At 53.8% G+C, this 26,974-nt stretch overlaps 1 protein-coding gene and 1 long non-coding RNA gene across 2 annotated transcripts in view; one reads left to right on the top strand and one right to left on the bottom strand.

Moving 5' to 3' along the window:
* COTL1 (coactosin like F-actin binding protein 1) overlaps nt 1–12,074 on the top strand; it is a 38,769-nt gene extending 26,695 nt beyond the window's left edge. Inside the window, exon 4 of the mRNA XM_001499862.5 lies at nt 10,778–12,074. Coding sequence (XP_001499912.2) covers nt 10,778–10,888 — 111 coding nt within the window. The 3' untranslated portion in view covers nt 10,889–12,074. The remainder of the gene's footprint in view (nt 1–10,777) is intronic.
* A 57-nt stretch (nt 12,075–12,131) lies between these two features.
* LOC111772807 (uncharacterized) lies at nt 12,132–24,355 on the bottom strand. The gene is made up of 2 exons (XR_002806871.2): nt 24,222–24,355; nt 12,132–16,467 (listed from the first exon to the last, which is right to left on the bottom strand). It is a non-coding gene; the product is annotated as an uncharacterized lncRNA (long non-coding RNA).
* Between the last annotated feature and the right edge of the window lie 2,619 nt (nt 24,356–26,974).

Here is a 26,974-nt window from a genome sequence, read left to right as displayed (position 1 = left end):
CTCAGGCGGCCTCTTTGTGCAGCAGGAGAAATGGTTCAGGCTCCGGTGGTTCTTCTGGGTGTTGATCCTCGGGGAGGAGAGAGCCCTCCTCCCTGAGTCAATCATTCCCTTACCAGGGCCCTGATTGGCCCAGTTTAGGTCACGTGTACATCCTGTGGGGCAGGGAGGCGGGGCTTCGTGATTGGCAGCTGCAGCGTGATCCCAGTTGTTAAAAGAAAGGGATGCCGGTAGGTGAAAAGGCTGGGACACCATCTTGAACTGCAGGTGCAAGGTAGTATTTTGACCATTACCTTTTGCATTTTCTACCTCTGCATTTAGAAAGATTTATTATCTGGAGCTGTTACAAGACCTCACCTTTATTCTACAGCTACAGATACATTTAAGTAACAAAGGGTCAATTATGAGGGCATAACGGTGTCTTTTGACAGTCACTAAAATCATGCTGAACCTGGCCCTGTGTCAGCTTTTCCCTCCGTTTAACGAGGACTTGGACCAGATGTTCGTTAAGGGGCCTTCCAGATGGGCCATTGTGGGCTCCATGCCTTGGGCACTGGACCCCTTCTCCAGCTGCCTTTTACTACAGTTTCCACGTGGAGAATAAGTGGATTGACTTCTGGTTTCAGACTGTTAATAGACTCTTAGCTTTTATGGCAATGAAAGCAACATAACCCACATCCTTTACTCTGTGTGAAACGTAGAGCATGTAAATGGATGTGGAGACACTGCAGTCCAGAAGGGTGGCTCTTGATGCCGCCTCCCTGACTGTGGGCGAGTCTCTCTCCCCTTCTGGGCCTCGGTTTCCCCATTTATAAAACAAGTTCGGTGAGTTGACTTGCTGTGTCATATTCTGTTTTGACACGTGCTGAAATTTTTTCTTGTTTTTTAAATGGGGTACTTTGTTTATGACGGTATCTTACCTTTAAAGAAACCTTGTTCTTTGTCAGACAAAGAGACAGTGCAATGCAGTGGAGTGTAGCTTCTGAGCCAGATGGCGAGGGTTCAGGTTTCAGCTCCAGCGCTCACTGTGTGGCCTTGGGCACTTGCTTACCCTCTCTGGGCCTCAGTCCCCTGAGGTCTAAAACAGGGGTAATGTGGTGTCTGCTTCTTGGGGTTGTTGTGGGGATGAATGAGCAAGTTGAGAGGAAGGGCTTAGAAGAGAACTGAGTCTGGTCGTTGGTCTGGTCAGGTTTCCCTGTAGACAGCACCGCACTGCACCGCTTTTTTGCCTGTGGACTATTTCCTTAGGAGGTGCTGGGTCCACGTATTGAGTGACCGGGTGTGAATCTTGTAGATCCACGTTGCCTAATGGTCTTACAAGTGCCCTGGACCAAGTCACACCCATCAGCAACACAGCCCCCGCCCTTGCCAGCGCTGACTTCAACAAGTGCCCTCACCTGCCTCCCAGGTGCATGAGCATTTGGGGAAACTGAGGCCCAGAGCAGGGAGAGGACTTGTCCTGAACCCTTGGCTAATAAGCAGCAGGTCCGGGGCTGGACCTGGAGGGGTCAGGAGCTTCGACGCTGGGTCTCTATCGTCTGGGTCCAGAGCCAGGCGGAGACACTGAGCCGTGGCTGTGGCTGCGTCTGCGGGAAACAAGACGGAAGGAGCCCCAGGCCGGCACGCGGTGGGCGGCAGGGGCGGGGCCGTGGTGACCGTGGACCTGGGCCCAGGGAATGTGCCGAGTGGACAGCACGCATGGCTGCTTCGTGGCAGCCGTCATCTGCCGCTCGGAGGTGCCCGACTGCTCCCTGGGACAGAGCCCCCGTCCCCTTGTCCCGGCGCCTCTGTGGGATTACGGCGACAATGCAGTCACCCCCGCTGGAGACCTGCCCGCACCAGGCTGGGCCGTCCTGATTTAGAGCAGACTCAGCCAGGGGTGCATTGTGCTCGCCTTGCAGAACGGGTCTGGTCACGTGGTCCTTTTATTTTTTAACATCATCTGAATGGTCACAGAGCCAAGTAGCCAGAGGGAACCTCTCAGCTTTCAGCCTGGGGACAGCGAAGGGCAGAGTGTTCCTCCAGGAGGCAGCGGAGGCGGGGAGGACCGACGTTTCAGTGATGGGGTGGGACGGCCAGCTCGGTGTGCCTTCTGACAGCTTCTGAACCCCAGGAGCCGGGGCGGCTTCCATCCTGGACCTCCTCCCACCCCAGAGCCGGGACCAGATGTACCCAACCCTCCTCCCGGAGGGTCACTCGTGTACCACGTGGCACTAATATCAGCAACGGGAGTTTGTGCCCCCACTGTGTGCCTGGCACTTTTAAGCCCTTTCTGCATATTAAAATCATTTGTTCTTCACCACCAGGCCAGTTCTGTCATCAGCTCCATTTTATAGATGAGGGGCCTGGGGCCTGAGGAAGTTGGGTGACTTGCTCCAGGTCCCAGCGCTGCTCTGCCTGCAGCCCAGCCTGTCCAGCCCCCGACTCAGTCTCTTCACCCCTCTCCACGTTTCCCAAAGTCCTCCAGCACCAGGCAAAGTGTTCTGAGCCACCTGCATTGTGGAAAGTCTACTTTTGTAGATTCATGTTGCAGTGGGCACGTTAAAGGCTCTGAGAAGTTCTGCAGGAAGCAAAGCTTTTACATTTATTTTTAAACTTATTGGTTCTCAATCTTCCTTAATGGTAGAACCTTTTCTTTTTGTTAAACTGGAAACTGAACATCATCACAGCTGAGGCAAATGGAAAAGACCATGGGCCTAGGGGGAGCAAGACCCAAGTTGATATTCCAGCTCCATCAACTCTTAGCTTTAGGACCTAGAGCAAGTAACTTTATCTCTAGAATCTGTTTTCAGTTATGAAAAAGGGAGTGTACATTTTCATAGAGCTGTTGGAAGGATTAAAGAAAAGCAAAGAATATGAAAAGGGTTTCTCCATTTTGGTGACTGATGAACTCCTATTCATCCTTCAAAACCCTGATTCTTTATCCCATTCTCCTGCCAGCCTGAATCGGAATGAATTGCTCCTTTATCTGTGTTTCTATTAATCTTCAGATTCCGTAAATTATAATCAAGTGATGCTGGAAAGTAGTCTTGACAGCAGAGACCGTGGCTGCTTTATTACGTAGTATTCCTCATGCCTAAAAGAAAAACAGGTGCTGAAAAGCGAAGAAACAAATCTGTTCACAGAGGCTCTGGACTGTGTCTTGTTCTTTGTGTATTCCTGGACAGAAGCTAGTAAACGTTTAATAACCGTTCTTTGGGTTGATTTAATTGTGGAAGCCAGTCGCACTCAGGGAGGGGTTTGGGGGTGAGTTGGAATTTCCAGAGGCTCTGCTTTTGTCGCAACAGAAAGCAGAAGCGAGAGCTGGGAGGGTCAGCTGGGAGAGCCCTGCACCTCCCTGGCGGGAGATTTACGGGGCCGCTGCTCCCCCTCGCAAAGAAGGCCTGGCACTCCAGCACCAAGTGGAGACACCTGTGGCTCTCCAGGGGCTTTCTGCTGTTTGTCTTCTCGGGGAGTGTTTGCGCCCCTTCCCGGCCCTGGCTCGTGGAAAGGCCCTTCCTTCTTCTCAGAGGCAGAAAGGGGCTTCTGTACTGGTGCTTCTCACCCGGGCCTGGATTCGGGCACGGGGGCCCTGCGTTGCTCATGTTTACGTTTAAGACACAAACCACCTGGTTACACAGCGAAGGCCATGAGCAGCCTAGGAGCCGTGGGGCTGGGTGTCTGGCCAGGTGCTGTCAATGCCCCCAAGACCCAGATGAGGAAACTGAGGCTTGGAGGGACGAGTCCTGAAGCCAAGGGGAGGGTTGAGGCAGGAGCCCGATGGCGGGATCGCAGCCCACGGTAGCGGTGGGGCGGGCAGTAGAGCCCTGTGGCTGGCTCTGCGCTCCAGCTCCTAGAGGTGAGACCGAGAAAGAGGGGCCCCCACACCCCGAGCCTGGCCCGGAAATGGAAGCAGCTTTTACGAGCCAGGAGCTCTGCCCAGTGGGCAGTGGCCTGGGTGCCTCTCACTAAGCCCCTGACGGGTCGCAGCCCTGGGCCAGTCGGCCTTGGCACGGCACCTGCCAGGCGACCCATCAGCAGCTGGCCTCCTGGCGCCTCATGCAGTGGTTCCCGACACTGTCCCCAGCGTCCGGTTTCCACGGTGCGAGGACACCGGGTTAGAACACGTGCAGGTCTTCACCCGAGGAGCCCGGAACGCCGGGTCCAGACAGCTGGCGTGGGTGGAACGCGTGCCCCACGTTGCTCGTGGCGGCTGAAGGCTGCCCGCTCCCTTTGCATCTCATTCTTTCAGAGTGTTCCTCCCTCCTTCTCTTCCCTTCCGTGTGTCTCTCCACACCCTTGTCCTTCTCTTGTCATTATTTGTCCCTCGATGGTCTGCCTTTTGACCCTCCCTCCCGGAAAAAGCCCCACGCTTTCCGTTTTCTCCCTCACGGTGGTTTATCCCAGGTGTTGTGGTTTTTAAAATTAGTTCAGACAGAATTCAGGGACTAAATAACGATCAGCCGCGATCCTCTGCTTCGCCCGGCTATTTCCGCTGGTTCCCGCGGAGCCCTCGCCCCCGGGATGCGTGTCTACAAAGATGATTAATTTTAGCAGAGGTCCACCGTGTGTCCTTTCAGCAGTTCAGAAATGTTTGCAGTTCTCCTAATTTCAGTGGCTGGATACTGACCTGTTGAGTGCATGTCGTGTAAGGCGTGCGTGTGTGTGCGCCTGTGAGTTCAATCGCCTGCTACAGGCCTTGGCGTGGAGTCAAATGTGGGTTTCAGTCCCATCCCACCTCGCCGGGGCTGTGGCCTTTCGCTGGCTGCTTCCCTTCCCTGAGTTTCAGCTTCCTCCTCTGAAAATCAGGGATGATAATACGTAATGGGTAGAATTGTAAAAATTAAATAAGATACTGTATCGCATGGAATCGTAAAAATTAAATAAGATACTGTATATAATAAGTGTCTGATGTATATGAAATGCTCAATGTAGATACTGTTTACTTATTTATTCAACTTCTGTTGAGAAGTGGAAACAGCCTGGGATTTACTGACCGTGAACACCTGTGGGTATGTGTTCAGTGATGCTGAGAAATGGGTCGCTGGGCGATTTCGTGATTGTGCGAACATCACAGCCTGCACCTACACAAACCTAGATGGTGTAGCCTACTGCACACCTAGGCTATGTGGTACTAATCTGATGGGACCACCATCGTTATGCAGTTTGTCACTGACCAAAACGTCATTTTGTGACGCATGACTGTATTGTAATTGTAAAAAAAAATCTGTTGCATTATTTCTTTGGGAAGAATTCCCCAAAGTGAGTGTTGCTGAGGAACAAGAAATGCTAGGCGCAGTTTTAACCATAGAAATTGGAGACGTATGCCTGGATTTAATACTGCTTGTCAGTTGATCAATAGCAGGTGTTAGTTGGAGTCTTGGGTTAAGAAGGATTCTGAGGGTGAGTCTGGACTCAGCAGGGAAAGTGCCACGATGGCTGTGGGATGTCTGCCGTGCATACAGGAGGTGAGAGGGGAATGTGTTTCCCACATTTTTGCCATCCCTGCTCCGGATGTAGCTGGAGTCAGAAATCAGGCAAAGTGGAGTTAGAGCTTCTGTAAATGTCCACCGCCAGGAAAGTGGGTCAGCACCCAGGCAACCACCCAAATGCTAAAGAGTGGGCTGGCCCTGCGGGGGTCAGGGTTCGAGGCGTGTGGACCGCTGCCCTGCTTGGTTTTGGCCCACAGCTCCCCACAGCACGCTGAAGGATGTGACAACTTCCTGCCAGCCATCTGCACGGGACAGTACCCTGTGCCCACCTGAAATGCGGCGCCCTGCCTCTCTTGTCCTTTGTCCTCTTCCTAGGGAGGCAGTGTCGTGTCATTCCTGGACTGCGACGGTGACGCAGGCGCCTTTGTTCCTGAAGCCGTCAGACGCGCGGCCGTGCCATTTCGCTGTTTGTTGTTTCCCTGGTCTGTGGTGACTCATGCCTGTTAGAAGAAGCTGTTCTCGTTGAGTGAATTACACCTCGTGGGAAGGATTTTCAAAACCTTGCTGTTTGAAGCGCTTTAGAACAGTTGTAGGAGGGGAAGTGCGGGGGGCCTGGGGTGGGCGGGCAGGTGAATGCCTAGCGGGTTGGACGCTGTGCGTTTTCATCCGGCTCACGTTCCTCAGAGGGCGCGCCCCTTCTCTTAGCAAGACGCAGCCTGCTGGGGACCCGCGGCTTTCCTTCAGCACGCTGAGCTCTTTGGTTTATAATTCATCTTCACCCGTGTGGGGAAAAGATGCATTATTGTGGCCAGTGTGTGCCTTGTCCGGCCCCTGCCCATCTCACACGTGGGAGGAGAGACCCCCATCCCCTGCACATTTATTGCGAGGGTTCGGGCGGGCCTGTGGGTGGCACACAGCCTTCCTTTGGAAAGCCGAGCTCTAATCTCAAAGGTGACTTTTCCGTGCCTGTTTCCCCGTTGCCCCTTGGATACTGGTGTCTGCACCCTAGGGTGGGACCCTTTTCAGCCAGGGACACGTGTTCCTCGACAAGACAAAGAAGAGCTTTCTAGAGCCCCAGGTGACCGTGCCCCAGACCGGCACATTTTGCTCTGAAGTCTTTGACCCGTGGCTTCAGCAGCCTTGAGGGTGTGAGAAAGGCTGACGCGGGAGGGACGGGCCGTCTGGAGCAGCCCATGAGGTGCGATGCAGACGAAAGAGGACAGGACAGACCTGGGGCCAGGACCAGCCCCCAGGGCCCCCCCGGGAGGCTGCTGTGCACCCTGGGATGCGTTGCCTCCCCTCTCTGAGTCTCTTGCTGCTCCTTGATCCAACAAGGGGGTGAGTGCTGGGGTTTCAAACGCTCTTTCCTTTCAGCTCCACGTTCCCCCCTTTTCTTAACCAAGAAAAGGTATAATTTGCACAGAGGAAAACATACAAATCTAAGGTGCACAGCTTGATGAGTTTTTGAATTTAAAAATTTTGAATTTTCATACCCACCTGTGAAACTACCACCCAGGTCAAGACGCGGAACATTTCCAGCCCCTGCTCCCCTCACCAAAGGCTCCCCCTCCCCCACTCAGATCGGCTCTAACATTTGTGATTAATGGTTCTCCTTGATTGAGCACATTGTGCTTTCAGACTCTTTCCTGTTCTCTCGAGACCTGTGCTGTCACCACCACGTGTGGCTGCTGGGCACCTGAGGTTTGGCTTGTCCGTGCTGTTCTGTACCCTACGTGTGGAAAAAAGAATGCAGAAGATCTCATTAATGATCTTGTGTATCGATTGCACGTTAAAATGGCAATAACTTGGACAGGTGGAATTAGATGAAATACTATTAAAATTAATGTCATCTGGTTCGTCGTTACTTTTTCACTGTGGCTGCTGGAAAATTAAACATTCCGTCTGTGTTAGCGTTGCTCTGGGCCGTGAAAGTCTCCTTGCTCGTGAGGACCCGCCTGCTGGCTCTGGCTGCCCCCGGTGTCGCCTGCCTCGGCCCCAGCCAGGCGTTCGTGCTGTGTGGAGGGTGCCAGGACGGTGGTTGACGGTGTGGAGGTGTGAGTGTGGCCAAGAGGTGGCCCTGCTTTGCACAGACCTGTTCTTTGTGGTTTTCAGCCGCAGGCAAGTCCTCGCAGGCTCCTTCTGGTCTCAGTGTTTCTGCCCACCGGTCAGGGTCTGGCTGCCCAGAGAGCCATTTTTGCTGTTTCTGCCTCTTTTTGAAAACACACAATGAGGCCCGCTTCCCAGGGGTGCTGGCACCTCCCTTGCCAAGCCGAAGCACACTCGGCAAAGACTGTTGGAAGGAATGGAGGTGGAGGAGCGTGGGGGCTCTGTGAGTTGGTTTTAAGGTTGACTCAGACCTTCTGGGGACTTTTTCTGGAGTCCCCACCCTTGAGGGAAGCGTTGTCATACCTCTGAAGCCTGTGGGGATGTCTGAGCATCCTGTGTGAGGGGGGCCCTGCCGAGGCTGCTAGGACCGCCTCCCCGTGACTGTCCGCCCCCTGCCTGCCCCTTGTGCCTCTGGAGGGTTCGTGAGGTTGTTTACTTTCGTTTGATAGAATCCTTTTTTTGGCTAAGCTTTTGGTTTTAAATGTGCCCCCAGTACACAGCAGAGGGTTTGGAGTTGCTTTCTTTTGATAGTTTGAGACATAGCTTTCTTTGAAGGTAATCTTGTTCATTTATATTTATTGTTATGTTTTTGCTAGATTCTGCTGTCCTCGTTTGCTCCTCCTTTTGGCCATAATTTGATGTCCCCTATACTTGTGGTTTCAAAGTGGACTGTGCACGGCTCCATGGACAGTTCCAGCATTGATTGCTCAGATCTTATCAAACGTCTTCTTAATCTGAATCTTTTAATGGCTAACAGATACAAACAGGGGAGTTCTTGTTTCTTTAGATTGCCGTATATGGTGACCACAGAACAGAGGACCTTTGGACTTCCTTTTGTAGGCGTCTTGAGCTGTTGGCTTCCTCCTCTCCAATGTGCTCTCCACCCCTTCCTCATGCCACGGGGGCTCAGGGGGAGAAACACGTTAATTCTTGGTTCTCTTTTCTGGCTCTTTCATCCAGCTCATGTTCGCTCTCTGTCCTGAGGACGTATGAAGACTCTTAGCAGCACAGTATGGAGGAAGGGAGCAGAAAGGGTCAGACGATGTTTACTCATTCTGGGATAGTCACACAATCTCGCCAAGCCCCACCTGTGGGTCTTATCATAAAAAAAAAAAGCTAATATACTGAGGGAGGATTAACTGAGAAAATGTGTGAGGCTGTGCCTGGCACATATTAGTTTCTTGATAAATGTTAACGTCCGTTCCCCTCCCTGTTAGTATTCTTAGTGGCTTGGCAGACGGTTTGTCTTTATACTTTAAAACTCGACCTTGAGGTTCTCCTGGTTTAGTTATTCTTATGGGAGGTACGGTGACTTTTTTTTTTGGTATTCTATTTTTTTAAATTGAGGTGAAATTCATATAACATAAAATTAACCATCTTAAAATATACAAGTCAGTGGCATTTAGTGTGTTCATAATGTTGTGCAACCACCACCTCTGTCTAGTTCCAAAACATTTTTAACATCATCCCCAAAAGGAGATGGTGATGCTTTTAAGAATGCCAGCTTTGGAGTGAACAGGACCTTCTAGCTGTGCGACTTTGGGCAAATATTGTAATTTTCAGCCTCTGTTTTCTCATCTTTAAAATGGAAATAATATTGGTCATTTTACATGATTTTTTAAAAAACAGATTTGTTGAAGTATAATTTACATACCACAAAATTAATTCCACCTATGTGTACAATTCAATGACCTCGTAAATCTACAGAGTTCTGCAACCATCATCACAATCTAATTTTAGAACATTTCTATCATTTCCTGTTTCTGTCTCCAGCCCCTGGAAACAATAATCTGCTTTCTGTCTCTGTGGATTTGCCTTTCTGGACATTTCATATGAATGAAATCATATGGTCTGTGGTCTTTCCTGTCTGGCATCTTTCACTCAGCACGATGTTTTCAAGGTTCACCCGTGTTGTAGTATGTATTAGTGCAGCATTCCTTTTCATGGCCGAATAATATTCCATTGTACGGATGGACTGTGTGTTGTTTATCCGTCATCTGTCGGACACTGGGTTGTTTCCGCTTTTTGGCTGTCGTGAATAATGCTGCTGTGAACATTTGTGTACGAGTGTTTGTGCGGCTGTGTGCTTTCATGTCTCTTGAGTGGATTCTAGGAGTAGAATTGCTGGGTCCCGGGAAAGGGTTTTAAGAATTAAGTTTGCCGATGTGTGGCAGTGTCCGGTACCCATAGGTGCTTCATAAATGGTGGTCATTGTTTATATTATTTCCTTGTGGACTTTTTTTTGATGTGGATGATTTTCTGGCCTTCAGACTTGTTATTCGTATTTTGGTAAATTTTTCTATATTCTTATCTGTTGCCGTCCTGAAATTTCCCTTATTTATTGAAGTCTTATGATCCATGGAAATTAAAACAGTTGTTTACCCTTCGTGGCTCAGGGCTATCTGATAAGCCAGATCAGCTGCTTCACTCATTCATGCCACCAGCTTTTACTGAGCGCCTCATGTCTGCCAGGCCTGTGGGGTTTTATGGCTGAAATCTGCGCACCCCAAGAGGAGACGGTGACTGCTTCCATTTTGTTAATCACTATAGCCCCATCACGTGGCATGGTGTTTGTTGAATGAATGCAAGCAAACCCCCCCCCCCCCAAGTAACTGAGTATGGCTGGAAAGCCCCTCTTGTGTGTTCCGTGCCCAGGTCGATCCCTCAGACCTGGGACCGGAAGCTCTGTATCGTTACAACCAGGGGGGCCTGAAGCTAGCTTGTACCCGCTTAGGAGAGCCAGCCAGGTATCTCTTCCCAGCTCCAGCCAGTCATTGTGGGACTACTTATACCATGGAAACAGGCAAAAGCTACAAAGCTTCTCCCCTTTTTCTCTTTTTTTCCGAGAACCTGGTGTTAAACATTTACCAGCACACTAGCCTCTTTCCAATCTCATCTCCTATTATTCTCCTGACAAGCTGGTTTTTCACAGATGAGGAAACTGAGGCACAGAGAGTTGAAGGAACTTGCCCAAGGTAACACAGCCAAAAAAAGACAGAGCCAGAAATCAAACGCACATCTGACCTTGACCGTCTCTATGGTTTTGGGACTACGCAGTACCCGGACTTCACCCATTTTCTCATCTCTAGTCGTGCTTTTTTCTTTTCTTTTTTTTTTTTTTGCCAAACCACTCTGCCACAGAATTCTCGTTTTGATCATTTCTTAGTGTTTTAGGTGCCAAGACTTCCTGGCGGGTTGCCTGAGCAACGCTTGGATCCTGTTCCTTCTTCACGGGAACTCTGTGTTTTATTTTGTTCTTGCAGAATTTCGCTAAAGAGTTTGTGATCAGCGATCGGAAGGAGCTGGAGGAAGATTTCATCAAGAGCGAGCTGAAGAAGGCAGGGGGAGCCAACTACGACGCCCAGACGGAGTAACCCCAGCCCCACCCCCGCCCCTTGCTGAAGTCATCTGCCTGCTCCCCTGGGGAGGGGACCACGGCCTCTGCTCCCAGCCCGCCAGCCCGCCAGGGAGAGGAGACGCAATGAGAGGCAACGCCCGCTACCCTGCCCGCACCCGCTCCCCTTCCCTGCTTCCCTCCCTGGCCCTGTTACCACGTCCTGTCTCACGACGCTCATGGAACATCTTTCTTTCATCCTTTTTTTCTTTCTTCCCCCTCTTTCTCGTACTCAAGAAAAATCATTTTGATGCCAAGGGTACGCGCCTCATCAGATCTGAGGCTCCTCCCGTGGTGACCCCTTTCCCTGGCATTTCTCTGACGCGTACCTAGCCCATCGTGGCCTCATGCTGCTTCTGGAACCTGGACCAGTGCTGCCATCTTGGTTTTCCATGGCGTGCCCGCCTGCTGACCGCGGAGGGGGCAGCTGCCCAGGGGCTGCGCCCGTCGCCTTCATGAGCACACACGTTCATCCCATTCCTTGGGCTCAGACCTCCCAGAATGTGCCCCCTCGCCCCTCGCCCCACCCCATTCAGAGTTGCCTAAGCTACGTGGCCAACAGAGACGGTGCTCGGTGGGGAGACCGCCGGCCTGACTCAGACCCAGAGAGGAGAGAAAATTCGCCTTAACAGTTGCCTGGCAGTGGCTTTGCCACCTGGTCTGAAACGGCTCGTTCGTTCCCACCCTCGTCATGGAAATCTCACTGTGGCCCGGAGTGGGACAAAGGTCTGAGTCCAGATTGGACGAGAGACTCTTTCAGGGTTAACTTCAGGGGCTCCCCAAGCGACAAGGACGCGAGGGAGAGAGGCAAGGGGTGCAGGATGGGATTTAGGGAGAACTGGGAGCAGCTTCCTCACTTTGAGGACAGTTCTCTGCCGCCAGCGAGGACCCTGGCCGTGTGCGGAGCGGCAGCCGCGCCCTCCTGGGACCAGAGCATCTGCGGGTCTCATCCTAGGTCTGCGCCACGCATTCAAAAGGATTTTTTTTTTTTCTCAAAGAAAGATGAGATTGGCTTGGTTCTTCATGAGCACATTTTATATTGTTTTGTTCTTTTTTTCCTGGCTCATTTCATTTGGGGGGAGGAGGTCTGTGCTGTATTGGGGTTGCAACGAACATCTGCACTCAAACAGTTTACAGAAATAAATGTTGTTTTGTTTTTCAAAAAACAAGTTTGTCGGCTTTGTGTTATAAAGCTTCTTTCTGTACTGTAAGAACAAAGGCAATTGTCGTGTTCAGATTTAATAGGCATTTACAGAGCTCCTGGGGGCGAGGCACATTGATATACAGGAGTTTGTTTAATTTTTAACGACAACCTTAAGAAATAGGTGCTGTCTGCGTCCCCATTTTGTGGAAACTGAGGCTCAGAGAGACCAAGTGATTCACCTGAGGCCACCCAGCTAGAAGGTGGCAGAGCCGGGATTCGAACCCAGGTCTCCTGGTGTCTCTGGCACTGCAGTCTTAGGGGAGCAGAGAGGCCCTGGATTTGAGAGAGTGACATGACAGCAGGATTGCGGCATCTCCCCAGTCACCAGAACCCCCCACTCTGTCTTTTCAGGAAAAGCTGAGAGAAGGCGCCCTCCTCTGCTGGGCCCTGACACCCTCTCTGAGGTTGTCCTAGAGCTTAAAAATGACTTCCAGCATGCCAGGCCCTGTGGGAACTCAGAAGCCGGTCAGAGGAGCTTCAGAGCCAGAGACAGCCGGGTTTGGAGGAGCTGAGTGTGGAGTGTGGGGCGGACGAGGCATGGGGAGAGGGCAGAAACCCAATGAGAGCAGGAAAGACACTGCGAGGTGTGGGCAAGGCCACGGTCACACTGCTCCATGCCGGCCACGTCTGGGTTCTAATACCTGCTCCTCTGTGCACAGCTGTGTGGCTTTAGGCAAGTTAGTTAACCTCTCTGGGCCTCAGTTGCCTCATCTGCAAAACGGGCCACAGTCTTACCTACTGCCATAGGTGGGAAGGCTTAAGGAGCAGGGAGGATTGTGTGGGTGTCCGGTAGGGGCTCGGGTCTCATTGCATCAGGCCTGCCACTAGATCTTGTGAGCTCCGCGTGCCCCAGTTTTTTCCTGCACCTAAAGCAGCGGGAGGCAAGCTAGGTCTCTGGCTTCCCGGCTTACGGGATTTTAGCTCCAGTTAGAGAACTTGGGACAGGTGCAGACAAGGATAAGCCCTCTCTGGAAGGAGAGCCAGGCTCTATGAGAGAATTACAAGGGCACTGGGCCCGGTCAGGGGCACCAAGGAGGGCTTCCCTGAGGAGGCAACACCTGAGCTCAGAACTGAAGGAGAGGAGTGAAGCGTGCAAAGGGGACGGAAGACAAAGGCTCCCTGGGGATGTTGCCTGAGGGAAAGCGCAAAGAGGGTGGAGCTGGGTTTGTGTGTCAAGGAGCTTGATTTTTATCGAAAGCTGCAGCTCAGGCCTCTGCTGGGATTTCGGAGGGCAGCTGGCCGATGACAAGGGCTTCAAGGGCGGAGAGAGGCCTCTCCTTTATCCTCTCTTTATCCCCCGGAACTAGCACCCAGTAGGCGTCTGGAATGTTGCCTGGAGCTGGCTGCACCTGCCCCCGTCTCTGCCCGAGGCCAGGACGCCCTGATCTGGCCTGCATCAGGGCCTGGCAGGGGCTGGGGTGGAGCCCGGGACCCGAGCCTCTTGCTTAGACACGCTCCGGAGCACTTCACACGCTGGGCATCAACCGCTGCTCCACGTTACCCCACATCGAATGGTGCCAAGCCACCCCCGTTCCGTGCTGCCGCAGATCTTGTCGGGCAGAGTTCAGGAAGGGCTCAGCTGGGCGATCCTCGCTAGCTGGGGTCCCTCACTGGGTGGTGGGCACATCGACTGGGCTGGACGGCCGAGCTGCCCTCTCAAGTGACCGGAAGCGGATGCTGGCGGTCGTCTGGGAGCTCGGCTGGCGATGGATGGGAGCGCCCTGCGTGGCGGGCTCGGGGTTGTTGACTCCTTGTCTGGCGGCTGGCTTCCTCCCCAGCGAGCGTCCCAGGGACGAGAGGAAGCTGCCTGGCCTTTTCCGACCAAGCTTCAGGAGTCCCACGGCAGCATTTCCGATGGACTCTGCTGGGAAAGTAGTCCTAAGACCCCTAAATTCAAGAAAGGGGATGTCGACCCCACCTCTCCCTGGGAGCAGGGTCAAGACATTTGTGACCTTCTTTTCAAAGGACTGCACCTGCTGGGACGGGACACTGTGCGAGGTGGGGGTGGGGGTGGGCGGAGGCCATGGGCAAAACAAGACATAATTGTGGTGGGAATTCCTAGTCCTCCCAGAGGTGGCTGGTCCTTGCTGATGGGCCCCTGAGGGAGCTGGTTCTCAGCCCTGCCCAGCCCCCCAGGAGCGGTTCCTCTCCAGGGCTCTGAGCTGGAGGGGGCCAGCCCAGGGTGCCGCCCCATCCCCTGCTGGGGTGCCCTCCTCACAGTCTCCCTGCTCCTTGCTGTTCCCTGTTCTCAGTGAGTCACAGAAGAGGGGAGAAAACAAGAGCTAAAAACCAAGTCAGCTACGAGATGACTCATCTCGGGACAGGAGGCCGCTCTGCGCTCAGATGAGTCAGGTCTGAGGTGACCAGCCAGGTGGTCTGGGCCAGTCCCTCCTCACTCTGAGCCTCAGTTCCCCCCTCCATCAACCAGGGTCAGGATCACAGCCCTCACCCGTCTTAGTGCGCCAGGCTGCGATTGCAAACACCACAGGCTGGGTGGCTGGTGAACAGCAGAAATTTCTTTCTTATAGTTCTGGAGGCTGGAAGTCCAAGCTCAGGGTGCCGGCAGGGCCCGGTGAACGCCCTCTCCCGGCTGCAGACTTCCTGCCGTGTCCTCACACGGAAGGGGCAGGGAGCTCTGCGGGGTCTCCTTCACCAGGGCACCAACCCCATCCTCCAGGCTCCGCCCTCACGACCTCAGCACCTCCCGATGAGCCCACCTCCTAATACCACGAGCATGGGGACTAGGATTCCAACAGGGGCGTCTGGGGGACATTAACGTTCAGACACATTGTCACCTCGTGCATTTACAGGAGGAATAAACGAGATGAGGCGCACCGCTGGTCACAAGGTCACCTGTTGCTGCTATGACGGCCACTCTGTATAGTCCTGGGAGACCGTCCTTGGTCTGGGGAAGGGCTGGGCCCTCAGCTGCTCTGGCTTAACACCAAGGCAGTGATAGAGCGTCTAGAACCTTCTACCCCTGCTTGTCGGCGCCACCACTCGTGGGCCCACCATTATAGCTCTGGGTCGGGCAGACGTCCCATGGAGAACACAGACGCTTCTGGGATGAGTTTTGCCAGAGCCAACTGACGGCTGGATGAGGCTTGGGAGGGGCTCTCAGACCCCCTGGTGGGGAGAGGGGCTGGCACTGGGACCCAGCACCGTGTGAGGTGGAAGGGTTCAAATCCCAACTCCACCACTTACAGGCTGTGTGACCTCAGGTGGGACACTTGACCTCTCTGAGGAGTAGCCAGGCTAGGTCACATAGCCATGCCAAGTGAGTGGGGCGGGGATGTATCACCAAATATTTGTGAACAGAAATACAATCTGCCACACACACCTGGTAACTGGCTAAGCCAGGCAGTCCCAGGTACGAGGATCTTTTCATTAGCCCATGCTGTGGGGTCTGCCGCAGGAACGAATGAATGAGCCCGCAGGAACGAATGAATGAGTGAGCGCCAACATTCTGCCCAGTAGGAAGTGACTGCTTAGCCTCACCTGGGTCCTCTGCTGCCCGTTGGCCGGGACAAGGCCCCTTGGCAGGCGGCCCCTCGGGGTGTAGGCAGGCTGGAGCAGGAATTCGGGCCGTTGGGCTCCCATACGAAGAAAGAGGGACAGACACCAGGCAGCCAAACCCCACCATGGCCGTGGTGCCTTGACATGAGGGAGCCGTCACCACTGTTTCTCCAGCTGGAGACAAAACTGAAGGCGGCTCGAAGCGACCACGTGAGGCCTTGGTCGGGGCCTCTGGACACGTGGACTTCCCTCGAACACAGACCCGGGAGTTCGTCCAGTGGGGCAGCTGCCCAGATGCTCACGCTCCTTGTCTTGGTCAGAATGTGTTGTCAGCCTTAGAAACCTGGAGAAGGAGAAGTCACGCATTTGGCTGAAAGCCGCTCGCAAATCCGGCCGAACAACGAACGGGTTCCAGGTGACCGTCCACGAGGAAGCCGGGGAGACGGGCTGTGAAGTCCTGGGAGCGGACGCGGCCGTGTCCGGAATCTGAGGCCTCCTCCAAGGACTGCGCTTGGACGCAGGGAAAGGAGGTGACTGCCATCTCCCTGCTCCTCTGTGAGCGGGTTCGGGTCACGATGGCTCCCCCAAAACCTCAGGGGCGCTCCAGCCTCGGGGACTGAGGGCGACCAGGCTGCTGTGCTCGGGCGGCGGGATCCCACGGAGTGTCCAGTAGAGGAATGGCGTCTGTCTGTTCTCGCTCACGACTTGGAGGGGGAGTCCCGAGGGCACACGAAGCTGGACCGCGCCCTCGTGGGGGCAGCTCCCCGCGTCCTCCCAGAGCCTGACAGTCGGGGGCCCTTGACATCGCTCTTGTTTGAGTGAATTCTTAAGTCATGGAACTAAGAGAGAAACATATTTAGAACTTACTCTTTTTTCAACATTACTCTTTAATTCTGAGCCTTTTGTTGCCCATTGGAAAAGTTCATCCTAAATTTAGAAGAGAATTTCGCCCCAAATGGCAGCTGCACCGTCCCAGCCCCTCGCTAACCCCCCAGGAACACCTCTTTGCCCTGTGATCCATTTACGCTTCCCACCGGGGCTGGGGGCCCTGTGTGCCTCTCCGGCCGGGACTTGGTCCACTTCCCTCCTTGGACCCCTGATCTCCGTCCTTCCTTCCCTTTCCTGAAGACCCCGCTCCCTCCCTTGAGAGAAAGACTGGTCCCTGCCCCGACCTGCTTCTTCTAGAAGGTCCCCCCACACCCCGTGTAGTGGGCTGAATGGTGGTCCCCAAAAAGATACGTCCGTGCCCTGGAACCTGTGCCCGTGACCTTATTTGGAAATAGTCTCTGTAGGTGTAATTAAGTTAAGGATCTCCAGATGAGATCATCCTGGGTTTAGGGTGAGCCCAGAGCTAACGACAGGTGCCCCTTCTGAGAGACACAGAGGAGAGCCCGTGTGAAGGCAGAGGCAGCGATGGAGGGGTGCAGCTGCAAGCCTAGGAGCGCCCGGAGCCATGGACGCTGGAAGAGGCAGGAAGGACCCTCCCCAGAGCCCCAGCATCTGGAGGGAGCAAGGCCCTGCTGACTGTGATTTTGGACGGCGAGAGAATACGTTTCTGCTGTTCTAAGGCCCCAGTTTGTGGTCATTGGTTCCAGGAGCCCCAGGACACCCCCCTCTGTCATTTGCTTCTCTCTCTGCCACCCACTGGGAACCTCTCCAGAGCAGGGCCAGTGTCCCCATCGCCTCGCACAGAGCAGGTGCTCAGGGAACGATGGGTTAGGGGGCCCTGCCCTGCTCTCCAAGACGCACAAGGAACCCCGTGTGGTGCTGAACCAGGCAAAGGGGCTGGGGGCTCCTGGGCTTCCCCCACCTGGGAGCTGGCTCTCACCTCTGGCTCTGCCCCCATCCCGCCCCTGGAGGCAGGCTCGTATCTCGTGTACCTGTCCACCTGTCTGGCTCCTCCACCTCCGGAGGCTTGAAGTCATTACGCTGACTGCTCCTCCCTTTTAATTGTCTCTGGAGGAGGCTTAGGGACCGCAGGAAGGCTGCTTCCAAGGCTGGGGCAGGTGTGGGATCTCGGCTCCCTCTGGGTAGGACCAGGGGGACAGGTGTTGCCATGAGGCCAAGACCCACACCAGGGAGTCTGAGGCTCTGGGGACCACTCGGCCTGCGGGGCTTACAGATCCCCTTGAGCTGGGGGCACCTGCTGCCGTGGGAGCCTGGGGAGGGTCTGTTCTGTCTGCCCGTGCCGGGGACCTGCGCCGGGGAGCCCCTCTCCGCCCCTGGTTTGGGGAGCTTCCTGCCGCTGGGGGAAAGGGAGCAAAGAGGCCCCTTTGAACTGAGGGCGAACAGTCTGCCATGGGTGAGTCGCCGAGAACTAGAGCAGACATCCACATATTGCTCTTCGCACGTTGTCCCGTCCACAGCAGTTCCCGCGTCTGGTGTCGCGGCTGAGGACGTCCTAAGCCACGGGTGGCGCACAGAGGCAAGAGAAACTTCGATTCTTCCGATAAATCCCAAAGCATAAAGGTGGGTGTAAAAGGCACTTTGCAAAATGATAAAGGCACAGATTGCTAACACTGGAGCTAAATATTCAGACAAAATCACAGGACGTATTGGTCATGAATGTGTGCATGTGAGCAGAAACACATCAGATGCGTGAGAATGAGCCGTGAGCCCTGTAAGGGGGTGGGGTGGGGGGAGAAAGACAGCGTCCGAGTGGGACCCCAGCTGCGTGTGTTGGTCTCATTCATTTTTCTTTTTTAATTTAATTTTTTCTTTGAGGAAGATTAGCCCTGAGCTCACTACTGCCAATCCTCCTCTTTTCGCTGAGGAAGACTGGCCCTGAGCTAACATCCATGCCCATCTTCCTCTCCTTTATATGTGGGACGCCTACCACAGCATGGCTTGACAAGCAGTGCCATGTCCGCACCCGGGATCCGAACTGGTGAACCCTGGGCTGCTGAGAAGCAGAACATGCACACTTAACTGCTGAGCCACCAGGCTGGCCCCGGTCTCATTCATTTTTAAAAGAGTGGAAAGAAATAGACGCAATAAAATGGAAGCATCAGTGTAATGGGCATGTGGAATTTGTCAGGTTTTCTCCATTTTCCTGTCTGTTTGGTTAATATAGAATTTTAGAAAAATTTTAAAAACGAACAAGAATTCACACAGCGCGGCCAGCAGAGAGGCGTGTCAGTCTGCTCACCTGGGACAGGTGACGTGTCTGAACTGATGGAAGAGTCGAGATGAAGCTAAGAAAAGCAAGCGCTATCTTACGGAGGAACAGCCCAGAAGGGAACAGACGGACTGCTGCTCAACGGCGGGGTTCTCAGCGTGAAGATTGAAACAGCACGGAAATGGGGCCAGGGGCTGCTGAGAACCAGGTTGTTGGTGTGGAAGATCAAGAGGAAGAGTGTCTCCAGACGCCCCCGCATGCTCCTCCTGGCTTCCTCCCTCAGGACCAGGGGCGCCCACCGCCCAGGCCCCCACCTCCCGGGTCCCTGCACCCCGTCTCAGCAGCATTCCCAGAAGCCTTCCACCGGTGCTGGCTGCTTCTGGCTCTGCCCCGACTGTCGCCCCTGGACGGCAGGGCGTGTCTTCCTTGTCTGTCTGGCTCCTCCAGCTTCTGGCACAGTGCCCGGCACACAGTAGGAGCCCAATTAATGCTCACTTAATGGACACCACTAAATGGGCTTGCACCACGAGGAGGTGCTGTGCTCCTCCAAGGGTGTCGCCAGACGAACCTCCTGGCATATTTGCTGAAATGCCGATCCCCCCAGGGCCCCATCGCAGACCCAGGGAGTCGTGATCCTCAGGGATCGGCCCAGAATCTGCATTTTCAGCGAGTTTATCCAGCGATTCTTAGATGCTCGAATGAGAAGGCCACTGCCGAGGGCAGAGCCTAAAGATGCTCTTCCCCAGTGGTTCTGAAGGGCTGGTCCAGGTCTGCGTCAGCATCGCCTGGGAACCTGGTGACAGGCAACTCCACAGCCCGGTCCCTGGCCTGCTGAGCCGCACGCAGGGGCTGGACAGGAGTCTGCGTTTAAACACGACCCCCAGGGGATATAGATGCAGGTGAGTTCCAGAACCACTGTTTTTGAGCACAGCCCCATTGTCCTCTCTTTTGGTAGAAAAGAAACTTTGATTCCATTTTAGAAGAAGTTTTAGAATAAACACATTTTTTCGCTTTATAAGTATTACTTGCCATCATAAAAATGTTTAGAAAACAGCCGAAGAAGATAAAGATAAAAACTATCTAATACTCTGCCTCCCAGAGGGAACCACTGTCACCTTTGGGGGTGCAGTCTTCTAGACTTTTTCGTGCAGCATATGCATTTTTATTTTAAAAAATTGAGATTCTGCTCTGTTTGTGTTTTTGTAACCTGCTCTTTCCACTTATCAATATATGGTGAACGCTTTTTCGCACCAGTGAGTGTTACCGTAGTCATTTTTTTGTAGCTTGTACTGGATGGTTGGGCAATTATTAATTTAGCTAAACCTCTATGGCTGGATATTTAGACTTGGAATTGGCAAGCTGGTGACCCACAAGCCAGATTTGGCCCCCTGATGTTGTTGGACTGCACGTATATAGCTGCACACTTTGCCAACGCACAACTGCAAGACAGCACTGTTCATTTGAGCTTGCTTGAGACTGCTGCCCCCAGAGTTGTGCAGTGCACAACCTGTACAGCAGTACTCAGAGGCCCCCATCCCAAATTTTGAATGGTTGCCAATGTTTAAAAGTGGAAAGATTTCACGTAAAAACCCAGATCTCAACTTTTCTTGACAAATCTGAATATCCAATAACAATAGGATTGCATTCCTGCAGAGCAACGGGGCCTGGGACTGAGATACGGGGTGGGGGGGGGCGTGCTCTCCAGTGAATCCCCCTGCAATCCTTTGACATGAACTCCTTCATGTTAACAGCATTTGAGTTGCCACCCTTGGATGACACTTTTAAATATTTGTTGAATGAAGGAGTCACTCTTCAAAGCTTAGAGACAGAAGATGCTTCCCTTATTTCATTGAAATGGCCCAGATGGGGAGTTGCTATGGCAACACTGGGACCGTAGTGTAGATTGCTTCAGGGATGATGACAGACGATGCTCCTAGAAGAAGCACCCCCTACCCCTCGGCGGCCCCCTGGGAGCCACTTCCAGCGTGGCTGTAGTTGCGATCATTGTCTGATAGGATCGCTTTTAGAGCTGACTGTTGGCCCTGAGAGGGTCACGGTTCCACCTGGCGCTGTGATCCCCGTGCCTCCCCGACAAACGATTCCTCCTATTGTGTACCTCCCCACGAATACCGCGTCTTGGAGCGAATGTCTGCCAGACCAACTGCCTTTCTGAAGCACAGATTCATTTTCTCATTGAAGAAGAAAATCAGAGGTGAACAGTGGTAGCCCCGTGCCATGCCCTGCCGAGGCAAATGGGCTCTAATCCTGGCTCTGCCGTTCACTTGCTGTGCAACCTTGGGCAAGTTACAAACCCCTCTGAGACTCAGTTTTATCAACTTTTAAGTAACAATAATAACAACAACAGTCCCCGTCTCATAAGGTTGTTGTAAAGTATCCGATGCGTGGTCGTGCGTGAAGCCCTCCACGCGCGGCTTGGCTGACACACAGAGTGGCCGCTAAGATTTTGATTATCAATAGCCATCAGGGTGCGAGCTTAGCGGGACTCAATCTGTGTAGCCACATTGAGGTTAAAACAGAGAAAGCTGACCCCCATTGCCAGGTTTAAGGACCAACTGGGTCATCCAAGGAACCCAGCCTGGGGCCACGTCAAGGCTGCTGGGACCGTGCACGTGCGGTTGGGCCCTGGAGCGGGTTCTGCGCTGGCTCCCAGGGCCCGTCTGTGTCCTCGACCTGCTGTGGCAGCGTCGCTCTCCTGGGTGAGGAGCCCTGGTACTCAGCCTTCACTGCTCCCTCCTTCTAACGCTGCCGAGGCTGAAGTCCTCCGACCCTCTCGGAGCTGGGGTTCCGGGTGCAAGTTTGGCGATGCCAGTCAGATGCGTTCACGAGCAATCTGGAAGGCAGGAGGAGGGGGAGCTGTCTCTCTGCAGTCTGTTTCCTCTTGGCAAGTGATGCTGGCGTCCAGTCTCCAGCTCTGTGGGGTCGATCGTGCAGGTGCAGGACAGCAGTGGGGGCTCTGACCCCTGACTGTGGCTCCGCGGGTGTGTTCTTGACCCAACAGGCCCCTCAGCCGCTTTCTGATTCTCCCTCCTCTGACTGTGGCATCTCCTCTGGTGGGTCAGTTCTGCAGCATCTCGGGCTCAGCCTGGAGCTGCTCTCCAGCCAGCCATCGGCTTTGTGGGCACCCAGTACCTTGTGCTGAATTGCTTTCGGCCAGAAATACTTAGAGTCGGTTCTCCTTTCTGTGTCGAGCCTGACTCACGCCACCTCCCTGGGTGCTCCATCCCTGCTGGCCGCCCGGCACGTGTGCCCGCCTTGAGCTTCCATCCCCGGCTGGGTCTGGCTCTCAGCCTGACTCAGACCTCAGGGGGTGCTGCTTACCTGCAGTGTAGACAACCCACTTCAGAGTGTGGCTCACCTGCGCGGAGGCACTGGGCCCCCTCCTGGAGAAGAACAGCGTACCGGGGGTGCTGTTCCAGGTTCGCACTACACTCCGAGTTCTGGGCTCTCGTTCAGCAGTGAGTGAGTTCAAGAGTCGCTGAGGAATATTTCAAAACTAACCGTGAGGGGTCTGGCTTGAAAATGACTCCCCGCCTCATTACATCAAAAGGCCTGTGGAGGCGGACAGTTTAATGTGCCTTAAAAATTCGGTGCTTAGTGACTAAGTCGTGAGCTTTTCCTTATTAATGTTTCATCTTTTTCAGCTACAAAAATAATAGATATCCAATGTAACTAATTCCAATAATACAGAAGTGTATAAAATAAAAAGAAAAGTCGGGAAGAATACAAACGAAACTATAAAGAGTGGGTACCTCAATCTGTGTTCTTCCAGACTTTTCTTTTCTTTGTGTGCGCACAAACACACACACACACACACGCATACAGGTGTGTATACATTAAAATGAAATTATTTCTAAGTGAAATTATATATGCACATAAAATGCACAGATGTATAGTTTTGCAATGTGCTACTTTCACTTAACGATGCATCAAGGAAAATGTTCCCCGTCAGTTCATGTAGATACATCTCATTTAAATTCTCTTTAGTTTTTGAGATCCTGGAAGTCTCACAGTTTACTGAACCAGGCCCTCACTCATGGGCACTGTGGCAGGCAGAATTCTATGATGACCCCCAGGGACCCACACCCTTGGAGAGCCCCTCCCCTTGAGTGTGGGAGGAAGATATGGACGTGATGGGGTGTCACTCCTGTGACTAGGAGATGTTATATGGCACTGTCGAATTAAGACACTGAGAAAGGGAGATTATCCTCTGTGGGCCTGACCTAATCAGGCGATCCCTTAAAAATCCCTTAAAGATTCAAAGCGTGAGAGGAGCGAGGGCCTGAGAGAGGCCCCCAGGCAGAGAGCGACTCCTGGCTGATGGTCCATAAGAAAGCAGGACTCGGTCACAGCGCCACAAGGAAATGAATTCCGTCACCACCCTGAACGAGCTTAGAAGAGGAGCCTGAGGTCCAGGTGGGACTGCAGCTTGCTGACGTCTTGATTCCGGCCTTGATGCCCTGAGCAGAGATGCCCGTGTGACATCATAAGGAGGGGCTTTGGAGGGGAGAGGGCTTGTTGTAAGTTGCCAAGTGGGTGGCAGTTTGTTTGGCAACAATAGAAAGGTGGTATTTAGCTTGTTTCCAGCTTTTGTTTGTTTTCCATTAACCTCTCTGTCTTGAACCTCTTTGCACACTCATCTTTAGTCTGAAAGATTTTTGGGTGAATCGTTTAAACAGCGACATGAGCAACCCAGCCGCCCTCCTGCAGCCCCGGGCTGACAGGCTCCATCCCGTCTCCCTGTGTCCTCGCCAACGCTGGATGTTATCTGCCTCTTTTTATTGTGGTGAAACACACAGAGCATAGCATCTACCCTTTTAACCATTTTAAAGTGAACCATTCAGTGGTGTTATGCGGCCATCACCACTCTCTAGTTCCAGAACTTTCCATCGCCACAAAAGGACACCTCATATCCAGAAGCAGTCTCTCCCTAAGCCTCCATCCCCCATCCCCCGGCAGCCACCAATCTGCTTTCTGTCCCTCATCGTTAATCTTTTCATTCTTGCCAATCGGATGTGCAAATAGGGGTGTTTATTTCAAGCTGCTCTTACAACGGGCTCCCGTGCCCTACTCCAGCTCACACGCGTGTGTATGAGTGCGGACTGACCCGCCCCGTGGCGAGGGGCTCAAGGCACAAACAAACGGGGCGTCTTTGCCCCTCCCCACCTGCCCGCGCTCCCCATCTCTGTCAGCCCCGTCTCCTCTCAGCCCCACCTCTCCAGCCCCAGGCCTCAGCTGTCTTCTCTCGCTTCCGTGTTCCAGGTCTGTTGATTCTAACTGGGGAAGCCACCTGTGCCTTGTCCTGCCCCCCGACATCCCCCAGGCTCGGGGCTGGCCTCCCAGAGGCCTCTCTGGGCAGGGTGCAGGGACGGGGCTGAGTGCGGAGGAGACGGCAGGGAGAGGTGGGGAGTGTGGCCAAGGGAAGGGTCGGTCCTTCCCAAAGAGGGCGGCTCTCACCTCACACTGTGGTGGCCGTGTTCCCAGGTCTTCTGATTTTCCAAAGAAGCCCCAGCTTTGGGTATTTATAGGAAAGCGATGGGCATCCCATTCAGAAAACACATTCTTGCTCTGAGCAACCTGGAGCAGGGGGCGGTGTGCAGGAGGGTGCGGTGTGCAGCAGAGAGCCATTTTGCCCCAGGGCCTGGCTCCTTTGCCAAAGAACAAGAGGTGTGGGGACAGCAGGTCCCAGCTTGCTGGAGGCTTCAAAAGCCCCAGACAGACACCCCCGGCTCTGCCTCCAGGCCCAGCGTACTCCTGCCAGGCCCTTTAAAGACTCTAGAACATTCTCTCCAGCTGCCTGTGTGACCGCGGCTCTCCCCTTAGTGCAGCAGAGCGTCTGGGAAAAAGCAAGCCTGTGTGTCACTTTCCTGGAGCATCTTGAGGTCCCCTGTGGGCCCGGCACCCCCACCCGTGTGACACGGAGATGCTCCGGGTGGGGTGGTTCCACTGGATTTACGAGCCCCCAGAGCAGATGCTGTGGGAGGCTCTGCCTTTCCCACCCTGGGAATTGTGCTGAGGTGGCGTTGGGGGCTGGGCTATTACTGGCTGAGAGAAAGAGACAAAGAAAACCCCAACCACAAGGCCCAGGCTTGGGGGCAGGCCGGGGATGCACCAGCTGTCGGGGCGGGCTGTGGGTGCCGGGGGAGTGCTGGAGAGTTCCGGGGGCGCAGGCGGCCCTCCCTAGGGCTGCTTGGCTGTGGGGGGAACGCTGGCTCCCACAAGCCCTTAGGGGCCTTAAAACCTGGCTCCTGCTTGGAAGTTCTTCTAAAGGGCTCTTCTTGACAACAGCCATCGGCCCCAAGGTCGCAGCCACATTAACCCAGGGTCTCAGGTTTCATCTGCATCTGGGAAGGCTGAGCTCTGGGCCTCCCAGGAGCCTCTGGACTGAGCTGAGAGGTGGGCTGGGTGGTTTGGGGGAGGGGAGAAAGAACACCTCCCGTGCAGGGGAAGCCACCGTTTTAATTGAGGTCCTACTACGTGACAAGCATACGTCATTCTCATCTATGAGGGAGGCGATGCTGTTAACCATTTTACAGATGAGGAAACTGAGGCTCAGAGAGGTGAAGCTACTGACCTAAGATCACAAAGCTAGTAAGTGGCAGAGCTGGGATTTGAGCCCAGGTCTGTTGGCAACAAAGTCCATGCTGACGTCTTTCCCTCCCTCCCTCCTCGTCACCTCCAGAATCACCCATCTCATGGCCTCTTTACATTCCAAGCTGGGTATTCCACCAGCCTCTCTAGCTTAACAGGTGGAGGTGGTCTGAGCTGCCACCAGCCCTTGTGTGGATTATTGTCACAGTCTGCGGCTTCCCTCCTTGTCCCCATGGTCTGTTTCCTCTCAGCCACCAGCCCAAGGGATGCTTTTAAGATCTAAGACGGATTACATCTGCTCAGACCCTGCATGGCTTTCTGTTCACACAGAGCAAAACCAGGAGTCATTACAATGGCAGCAAGGCCAACCGTGATGGGGACCCCGATGTCTCAAGACCTCATCACCTGCCACACACCCACTCTCTCTGGTCTGGGCACACAGGCCTCCTTCATGTGCTTCACACTCACGTGGCACAGTCTGCCTCAGGGCCTTTGCATGACTCCCTCCCTCTGCCTGGAGAACAATTACCCTCTCCTCCACGTCCTCATGCTCACTCCCTCCTTCAAACACCTCCTTCTGCTCAGTGTCGCCTTATCAGAGGGCCCTGCCCTGCCCCTTGTTCTGTTCAGCCCCCTGTGTCCCCTCTCGGCTCCAGGCCCAGTGAGTTTTCAGAGCACTGATCACCTCCTGACAAGCTGTGTATTTGTTTGTTCGTGGCCGGCCTCTCCCCTCCAGAGAGGACCCCCAGGAGAATAGGGACTTCATGCTGTTCCCCGGCACCAGGAGCAGTTCTGGCTGTAGAGTGGGCTCCAGAAACTTGCTTCGTGAACGCGTCTCCGTCTGCATCTGTCTGTGTCCATATCTGTCTCTATAGCTGTTTCTGTGTCTGTGTCTCTCTGCTGTATCTGTATCTGTGTGGGTGTCTGTCTGTATGTGTATCTATATAGATAAATAGCTTAGGGTGGTTTTAAACAAATGCACCCTCTTCTGTAACTCGGTCTCACCTCTCGCTCTGTGCTGGCTCTTAGCTTCCTTGTAGATAGACCAGCAGTTCTCAGCTGCAGGCGATTTGTGCCCCAGGAGACGTCTGGCAACGTCAGGAGACATCTGTGATGATCTCGCCGGGCGATGGAGGGGGTGATACTCGGCATCTGGCGGGTGGAGGCCAGGGATGCTGTTAAACCCCTCCAGTGCACAGGCCAGGCCCACCACAAAGAATGACCCAGCCCCGAATGTCACCAGTGCCAAGACTGAGAAGCCCTAATGTAGATGTGGCATTCTTCTCTACGACAGCACAGTCCACAGAATAAATGTACCATAATTTATGTCACACTTGCATCCCGATGAACGGTGAGGCTATTTCCATTTCCTTACCCCTGTCAACAATGCTTCAGGGAGTGTCTCGTGCGGGCCTCCCTGGGCACCTGTGCAGGTATCTCCTGAGGACAGAGAAAGAGCAGAGGGTCAAAGGAGGACACACCCCTTTGCAATGGGGAGGGCCCTGCCAAGTCGCCCTGCACACAGGTTGTGCCAGTGCACATCTGGCCCAGCATGGGCAGGCACCGATGCCCACCTGTGCTGCGGGCACCCGTGTCCGCACCTGCTCCAGAGGAATCTT

The sequence above is a fragment of the Equus caballus genome, chromosome 3 (assembly GCF_041296265.1).
Source record: "Equus caballus isolate H_3958 breed thoroughbred chromosome 3, TB-T2T, whole genome shotgun sequence".
Taxonomy (NCBI): Eukaryota; Metazoa; Chordata; class Mammalia; order Perissodactyla; family Equidae; genus Equus; species Equus caballus.
The sequence above is the reverse complement of the archived record's forward strand: the minus strand, read 5'-3'. Positions and strand labels throughout refer to the sequence as shown.